This window comes from Astyanax mexicanus, chromosome 2, assembly GCF_023375975.1.
Source record: "Astyanax mexicanus isolate ESR-SI-001 chromosome 2, AstMex3_surface, whole genome shotgun sequence".
NCBI lineage: Eukaryota > Metazoa > Chordata > Actinopteri > Characiformes > Acestrorhamphidae > Astyanax > Astyanax mexicanus.
This window is the reverse complement of record NC_064409.1, coordinates 44555177-44564196: the sequence shown is the minus strand read 5'-3', so window position 1 is coordinate 44564196 and position 9020 is coordinate 44555177. Positions and strand designations below refer to the sequence as shown.

The window sequence follows — 9020 nt, the reverse complement described above, 5'->3', positions numbered from 1 at the left end:
CCATAGTGAATAGAGCTATACAGCAAAAAAAAAAAAAAAAAAAAAAATATATATATATATATATATATATATATATATATATATATATATATATATATATATATATACTAATTAAATAATTAAATACTCTAATTATTTACTTGAACAGGATACAAGTAGAATGATGTATTACAACCCCCACTCTACTCCTAATTTATGTTTTTAAAAACGGAGAGAGAGATATTTCGCTAAAAAAGCAAAGAAAATCCATATGAACCCATTCATATTGGACTTAGTCCGGAGCGCCCACTGGTGGTCAATCTCGCAATAGATTTTCCAGTGGGATTTTCTGATGTTACCATTAAAAAAACTTGCACCACATAGCATTTGCTAGCTAGCTAACTTAGCTAGGACCAAGGGAGCAGAAAGTGCATTTGAGATATTACTACTTGGCATGGGCTGATTTTATTTCTCAAATGGTGACCAAGAGAGAGGTTTGCTCTCACTCTCGGACTATGTACATTTATATTGTATTCAAATATCTAAATTATGCCATGTTTCAAGATACTGAAGTGGTTGTAAATGTTAGCGGATTAAAGGAATAATTCAAAAATGTAATTACATTATGAATACTTTTCTGATAGACCCTGCCCTAATAGCAAAGAACATTATTCATGAACACTGGTAGAACACTGCTGTTAGTTTTTGGTGGCAAAAATTTTAAAGTTGATTATGGAAAACCACCCTTAAAATAACGTTTATTTAACATTGTCTAATAGTCACCATAGTTAATGTTGAAATTGTGACATTGGTGTTCATTTAAAGGTTTTAAATGGTTAGGCTACACTCTTCTTTACTCACAATGCTTTTGAGTGAAAGGTGCTCCCCAAAGTATTAATATTAATAATTGTTATTTAAAATGCCTACAGGAAAACAGTACATGCTATAATAATAGAATTTAAACAGATAAACGTTGTTTGAAAAAAAATAATTAAAAATTAATGTTGATTCAACGTCCTTTTGCTATCTGGGTGGAGAGATGTATGCAGTGTATACAGTGTGATATAATTATTGTCTTTATAAATTAATAATATTACACTATAATAAAATATTACACAGTGATAATGCATTTATATAACATAATATAAGCATTATTATTTAAGTGTTTAGGTCAATTCTTTTAAGCATTTGATCGATTTCTTAAATCAGTAAATGAAGGAAATCACCAAATAAAATGTGTTAAATTATATAATAGCTAAGTAATATATATATATAGCTAAATAAGGTTAAAAAAAACACTGTAGGTCACTGTTTGGTTCTATAAATGCTCCTCTAAACGGAAATACTGAGTGCGGAGGCAAGCGGACAGAAAGGCCTGTAGGGGGAGATCTTGTGTAAAGCTCTGAGGGAGAGAGAGGGGGGATGGGCTGAGCTGGAAACGTAGTGGCTGGCAGAAAAGCGTTGCTCAACAATTCAGCAGCTTCAAACGGACCTCCAAACCCCCCACCGCCTGAAACACAAATCACGAGTCTCCCACTCCTTGGCGCCATCCCAAAGAAGCTGTGGACCAATCTGCGTGCAGCGGGGGTGGTCCTCCGCCCGAGGGGGAGGGTTTCTTATGGGCTACACGTACCCGCAAAGGCGAAGGGGACTTTAAATCACAATCCTTCAGTGCTCAGCAAGATCGACTCGGGGCTGAGATTCTCTTTACGGTGGTCAGCGCAACGTGTTTTTCGGGTCGTAGCCCACGTTTCGTAGATCAGCAGCAGATCAGCGTTTTGACTCTGTTTAAATTCGGAAAGACTCGACTCGAGATGTCCACGGTTCAGATTCCCAGCAGCGGCGGCGGTGTCGGGGCGCTGGCCTCCCCCAGGACTTTCCCGCATGTCCACAGGGACACGACGCCGCGAGCCCGGGTTTGCCGAAGCCTTTTCGGACCGGTGGATCACGAAGAGCTGAACCGCGAAATGAAGGCGAAGCTGCGCGAGATCTCCGAGCGGGACCAGCAGAGGTGGAACTTTAACTTCGGCGCCGGAGTGCCGCTGCTCGGGGAGTACGAGTGGGAGGAAGCGGCCGGGGAGGCGTCCCCAGCTTTCTACCAGGAGTGCGTGCGGACAGCGAGGAGCAGGGCTGCAGGGGCGAGCCACAGACCCGCACAGCAGCCCCAGGAGGAGGAGGACAGTGGGATCTGCAGCGCCGAGAGCCGCGTTTTCCCCGAGAATGTGAACGAAAACAAGAGCTCGGGCTCTTTGGGCTTTACGGGAAAACTGAGCTGCAAAAAAACTGCCCGGAGGAAAAGACCCTCCCCGCTCACCAACACCCACATCACAGGTAGGACCGGAGGAACAGCACAAACACACACTTTGTTTAACACGGATTTTACTTAGGTTTAGCTAACTTCAGGTCTGTAAAAACTAACATTTATTCCGAATCTGCTCTTTTCCCCTCAGATTTCTACTGTAAGCGCAGGAGCGGAGTTGTTGGTGGTGTAAAGCAGAGCGGTGGTGATCACAGCAGCGGCAGAAAACCCTTTCCTTCAGCAGAGCAAACTCCACGAAAACAGCTCCGGTGAAGAAGGTGTGTAGTCTGAGTATATTAAGAGTATAGCGGTTAAATTATTTGATAACAGGGTGAGTTAGTGAGTTAATAGCAGAGTTTTGGGATATCTGGTGTTTAACGGTTGTCACGGTGTGTGTGTGTGAGAGCGCGCGTGTTGTTTACTGTGGAGTGACTCGCTCTCGCGGCGCCATGGCGACCAGCTCGCTCGCGCTCTCTAGGTGTGGTGGTGGGAGCTGAGAGTGGGGGGAGGGGAGCGCGCGCGTCACTGTGGCGGGAAAATCCGCAGGAATGGTGACTGGCAGAGGGGGGCTCGAATTTCTACTACTAAACCTCTACGTTAACCCGATATTTAACGCGTAAACACGGTGTTTAAAGCTCTTATTATTGATTTTAAACTAAGTGACTGACCGTAGACTCTCTCTCCTTCTGTTTTTCAGGATTTTAACCCTCCGTTTGGTCAGAAAATCTAGAAAGCTCCTCCGGCGTTCATGACTGGAGACTCCAGAGGACTCGCTCGGAGTGAAGGAAGGAGCTTGGTGTGTTTGCTCTGTGACAAGACAAATATAAGTCAACTTCTCAGGACTGCGCTGTATAGCCCATCGCTCCAAGCCTGAGAGAATGCTGAAGAATGTGCAAATAAGAAGAAATGTAGCAAAACTGTTTTGTACTACAGTTGTTTCAAACAATTAACAACTACTGGTCTGTGTAATTAACATCTAACCTCTGCCTACAGTTCAAAAGGGCCTCCATTACAGGCCACGCTGACTATTGGACCTTTTGGTTTCTTAGTTTTCACACCCTGAGTATTCAGATGGTGTTTTTTTTTTATTATCCACTTAAGTGCCGTGCCGTCATGTTGCCCAAGTGTCTTTTTCCTAAATTCACATCATGCCGCAGCTTAATTAGAGGCTGGTCTTTTTATTTTTGACAACAATTTCTGTAAAACATGCTTAAGAATGTTTGTTTTTTCTTTAAAAAGATTAAGAAACACAGCCAGAAGTTTGTCCTGCTGTATAGATTAATGTTACCTTTTAATAATCAACCGCAAATTTCAAAAACTGGTTTACCAACTCCATGTAGGGTTTTTTTTAGTTAATAATTATGTATGTGCAAGTAGGGCTGAACAGGCCTAAATCGAGAACTTTCCCAAACAATCTGAAGGTATAGCTGCTTGACAGAAAGTCAATTTTGGCAGAGCTGGGGTGGGGGAAATGGGCTGATTGTGTATACATTTGGTTAAATGAGTAAAGCTTTAAAGATACGACATATGGGGCCCTGAGGCAGTTTTTGTTGTTTTTTTGTAAATATGCAAAAATATATTGTAAAGCACATTTTAATTTAATTTATTTATGTTTCATTGTAGGTGTCTCTTGTTTTTTTACTTTGTGTTTGCAATCATACTGTATGCTGTAGCTTGTCAATGTAGCATTAACCCTGAAAATGGGGCCCATCATGCATCTGAGCCATTTTGTCACATTTTGTCAATGTGTGAGAAATAAATTTGTTAAGATAATGTACAAAGATTAAGCCTCCAGCAGTCATTTTTAAGCTACTATAGGCCACATAATATTATGTTGACTGAAATAAATAAATTATAAATTAAACCATTTTTTTATGTTGACAATGTTATGTTTGGCTAAATGAATTGTGTTTCCTCTGTGAGACTCCCTCCTCCTTCTTGATAGTGTGGTGCTATACAACACAGGCCTCTTGTTAGATGATGTAAAGAAATTGCAGTTAAGTGTTGACAGGTGTGATATAATGACAGACATAACAGACTATTATAAAAATTCCCCTAATTAATAATGTACACTTTTGGTGTATTTATAGATTTCTAGTAAATAAAAAAGCAATTAAATTAAGTATATTGTGTAAAAAGTGCTCACAGTAGTATTCAGACTCTTTAAAAATTGACTCCTAATTCAACAAAGGTGCTGGTAGTCTCACAATTAGTGAAAAAGAGATCAGCAGTACAGTGATTTTGCTATAAATAACACCTGTCTGGCATTTACAATCACTGGTTAATTAGTGTTCCTTGTTACAAACAAAAACACGCAATTCTGAGAAATTTTATTGAATAGTGTAAGCGTGACCCAGACAAGAAAGTGACGGTCTGGGTTAAGGACTCACATTTTCTTAATGCTCTTTTTTATTCTTAATGTAAAGGTGATCTAGTGTGTACACAAATATAGACTTAAAACTAAGTAAAGTTTAGGCCAGTCTAGAATCTATAGTCAGAATATTGCATAATCCAGGATTAGGCTTTATCCCATTCCAGAAGACAGACTTAAACGATAAGAGGTTAACGTTTTGTTAAATGTACACCATTCTCCGTACATGAGTAGCCTGAAGACATGCCACCTTCACACACTTAGTGTTTTGAAGATTTGCATTTTGCCATGCACATGTGTATTATTTTTCAGCTTTACTTTCATTCACAGATCCTTGGTTACATACAAAACCTGTGAACTGAGCATTGGAATGTACACTGGGTACTATATGTTTTGTCAACATGCAATGTATAGAAGCTCAATTTCACATTTTGCCTGAGAAAAATATCTCTATAATGAGCAGTATGTCCTCTTTATTTCAAACAAGAAGATGTCACTAGATCTCCATGCCACTTGATCCCTATGACCTCATCATACAGTGTTAATGCTTTGTATAAAACTTCCTTATGGCATTCAGACCCAAAAAGATGAACAGAAGAGCACAACAGTATTACATATAGTCTGTACTCTTATAATCTGTATGGTGCTCATCTGGTATTAGCTAGTCTGTGCTTCACCAACAAGTTCAAGCAGGAAAAAATTGAGCAGATGAGACACATTTAGTTGGAAAAAAAGTTGGTACATTGCTGCATAGATTAATATTTTAAAAGATAATGCAGAAATGAGTCTTAACCTGCATTCAGCAGCACCCATGCATTTCCAAAGACATAAAGTAACATTAACCATCCTGGAAAATGTATAGATATTAAATCCAATAAGTGTATTGCTGTCAAAAATCCAATAATTATGATGGTTTATATGATTGCTAAATTAATTATAAAATCTTATGATGTGAGATAAAAAGGTAAAAAAAAAAAAAAAAAAAAAAAAAAAAACATTGCAAACGAAGAGGCTGGAACTGGAATATACTTTGGTAGATGAACCAGGAGTTTAATTATGATCAAACCTAAAACAACGATACCAAATTTAATTATGAAAATGGATTCTGTATACATTTCTGTATTTAGACAATTTTTGCAATTAGCATCATTATGTTAGACTAGTTTACTTTTTGCGCTTAAATGTCACTGGATCTTCAGTTGTTAAACAGAAGTTGAAAATATTTAGAAATATGATACAACAGGTAGAATTAAATTACAGGATTTTACACAAATATGTCTCCGGTCACACAGATCTCACAAGCATTGTTCTACCTGCTTAACCAGAGCTACATAGTGCATGCATGCTGCTGATAATTTAACGTGAAAATGCTACATAATTTTGCTGTAACATACTTAATTGTGCTCAAGTTCTAGTCGAAAGCCTAGAAGTCGTTGTGAACTCGAAACTATAAGCTTGTCACATACGAGCGCTTTGTTCTCGGTGCAAAGTAAAAAATTGGGAATGCAGGGTTTGTTTTGACCTTCTTCCTGGGCAAACTCCAGTAAATGTTAATAATTTTATCAAACGTTAACTGCGTTTGTATACCATTCACTACTGATTCTAATTTTTTTGCAGCCATGTTAAAAGGTTAATGGTCACCCTCATCTTGGGAATTCATTGTGATATCAAATTTAGTTTCCCACTAGAAGTTACGGATAGGGAGGATCATGTAACACCTGCTAAATAAAAAAAGGCACTCTTTACACTCTTTGTCACTTTTGATACTTTATTTAATAACAGTGACAATTATGTGTGAACATGTACAAAATAAACAACCTTTTAGTGATTTTAATGAATGACTGAGTTACTAATGGTTGTACTTGACAATCACTATCTACAGAGAGTTCTGGATAAACTGATTGGGTTTACTCTTTGGTTATAGAAGTGTGAAATCACACTTTCTACCCACTGGTGGGCCGATGGCCTGTTAAGGGGTTGATAAATCATTTTCACTGTTCAAATCAATATTCAGTTAATGGATTTGTTGCATAATACATTTGTGCTGTTTGTGCTTATTATATGTATGGAAGTATTTTTAAGTAAATACATCTTAAGTACAACAAAATCCTTATCTTCATTTATCTAAGCTGGGATAGGAGCACATGGTAAAGATGCTAAGGAGATGCTCCTGGAGAAGTGCATTGCTGACGGGCCTATCGGTGACAGCTTAGTGGTATTGAACCAACAGCCCTGTGATCAATAACAAGCAGCAGCTGAGCAGTTGATTAACGACCCAGCACTCTCTGACCACTAAGCCACCACTGCCCCATACCACAAAAATCCATTATGGCTTCCTGTAGAACCTTTCAGTTAAAGGTTCTTTAAAGAACTGTTTTTGTATGAGTGTGAATAAACTTCCCAAAGTTTAAGGGATCTCCACACAAAATGAAGGTTCTTAACCAGTCAAAGTTATTGCTTTTAGCCATACATCCAAGCCAGGAACCACTGAGGAACCTTTATTTTGATGTTGGAGTGTAGGATTACCTCTAAGCACATGATCTCTCGCTTTTTTCATCCCTCTCTTCCCACCCTCAAAGCAGTGCACCTCTACCTTCAGCAGGGTCACATGATGCACTTTTCCAAAAGCATGTGTAAGATGAGAGCATTGGGGACTTAGGACTGTCTCCCCTCTAGGTCTGCCACACAAAGCCCCAACCACAGCCACACAGAGCAGGGCTTTCGCTGTGTGTGTTACCGTGGGCCTGCAATAAAGCAGGTAAAGGAGGCATGCTCCTGTCCATGGGGAGCTCTGTTGTCTCTGTGTTTCCTGTTCTCGGCAGACAAAGCGGACAGGATGAAACCAGGCCAGCAAAACAGTGTCACTTACACCTGCCCATGACATCATCACAATGGGATAATGAAACTGATGCTGCCACTTCCCCTCCATTCGGGGTGCGTGAACAAAAGAGCGAGGAAGACTCCCTGCGCACGCCTTCACCTGCTGTACTGTGTGTGATATCATGAAGATTTGGCAGCACTAAATGGAAAAAATATATATATTTTATGCGTGCGCTTTGGCTCAAGCTGAAAGGCATAGCTTTAACAAGAGCCAGGGGTGCAACTAGGAGTTGTAGACACCCCCCTAAAATGTTGCCCTTTCATCTGTGTTTTTTTTTAAATAAGGAACCTGCAGAAGTTCTGTAGCCGGGTGCTACAAAGGATTGTATGAGTGGTGCCTTAAAATAACCCTTTTGGGTTCCTTAAAGGAAAAACATAGAGCAAAGAATTTTTATAGAGATACACATGTTCTGTTATTATAAAATATGTTTTTTTGTTGTGTGTTGTTTTTATTTTTAATGGAACCAGAAATGCTTTGTCTGTTGCATTATTTTAGTCCTGTATATGTATCTTTTTTAAACTTTCTTTTAAACTTTCTTAAAGGGTTTTGAACTCTTGACTAGACAGTCCACATTTTCCCTTTATTCCCATATATTTTTAGAGATGCGTTGTACGTAAATTCTGGATTAAGTTTTTCATAGGTCAATTAAGCTATTGCCTTTACTAAAGTTTTATTGAAACTGGAACAGCTTGGTTTTGATCTAAGGGAGCCATACTTTAGTTTCAGATGTTAGGTGTGTTAGCCCCAGCTGTTTCCTAAATGTGCGCATCTTGACTTATCTATTAATGTTCATAGGCTTGCTTTTCTTTCATAACTTCCAGATTTATATTTTCTTCCCTATGATGCTTTTGTTGATAGCAAGGTCACAGTTAACCCCTCTGTTCTGTTCATTTGTCAGGAACAGAAATGGTGTTCACGGGTCAATTTGACCCGGCACATTTTAATTTAACTACTTTTTTACGTTTGAACGACCAGCATATAAAACACAACAGGTTTATATAACATTAAAACATAACATTGCAATTTTGTTTAGTTTTTGTATTTGCAGGGAGTGGTTGCAAATATGTGAGATTAGCCATTTTCATATTATATGTTGATTACTCTAATTAAGACAAAAAGAAGAAGTTTTCCACTAAATAAATATTTTTAACTATTTTTCCCAGATCTTTAAACTTCAAAACCGGTAAATTTGCAGGAGGGTTAATAAGAAATCATCTGATGTTATATTCTAAGTAAAAAAAAAGTATATTACACAAAAAGTTTTTTGATTTTTAAAATTATATCACCTACAAATGTTTTTTTACAAATGTAAAGAAAAAAACTTTAATAAGATATAAGTAAAGTAAGAAATATGTAAAGTATCCAATTAGGGTCTTCAGTTGTTATGGTACATAGAACAATTATCTGTGCTATAAACCCCTAAAGAACCATCAGCACATCTACTCTGAGAGACTTATCGACCACAAGCCCTGTTTTTACTACTAATTGGT

The 9020-nt window shown here is 38.3% G+C and overlaps 1 protein-coding gene across 1 annotated transcript; it reads left to right on the top strand.

The window, feature by feature from the left end:
- Window positions 1-1450: 1450 nt before the first annotated feature.
- On the top strand, window positions 1451-4061 carry cdkn1cb (cyclin-dependent kinase inhibitor 1Cb). The gene is made up of 3 exons (XM_007235047.4): window positions 1451-2310; window positions 2430-2556; window positions 2976-4061. Exons 1-2 carry the CDS (start codon window positions 1794-1796, stop codon window positions 2549-2551), a joined length of 639 nt encoding a protein of 212 aa, XP_007235109.3. The 5' UTR covers window positions 1451-1793; the 3' UTR covers window positions 2552-2556; window positions 2976-4061.
- The last annotated feature ends 4959 nt before the right edge of the window (window positions 4062-9020 follow it).

Bases quoted from the DNA above. Each gene is read 5' to 3' on its own strand.
- cdkn1cb (XM_007235047.4), top strand. From the start codon at position 1,794: ATGTCCACGGTTCAGATTCCCAGCAGCGGCGGCGGTGTCGGGGCGCTG. The intron at 2,311-2,429 runs GTAGGACCGGAG...TTTTCCCCTCAG, and splicing joins CACCAACACCCACATCACAG to ATTTCTACTGTAAGCGCAGG.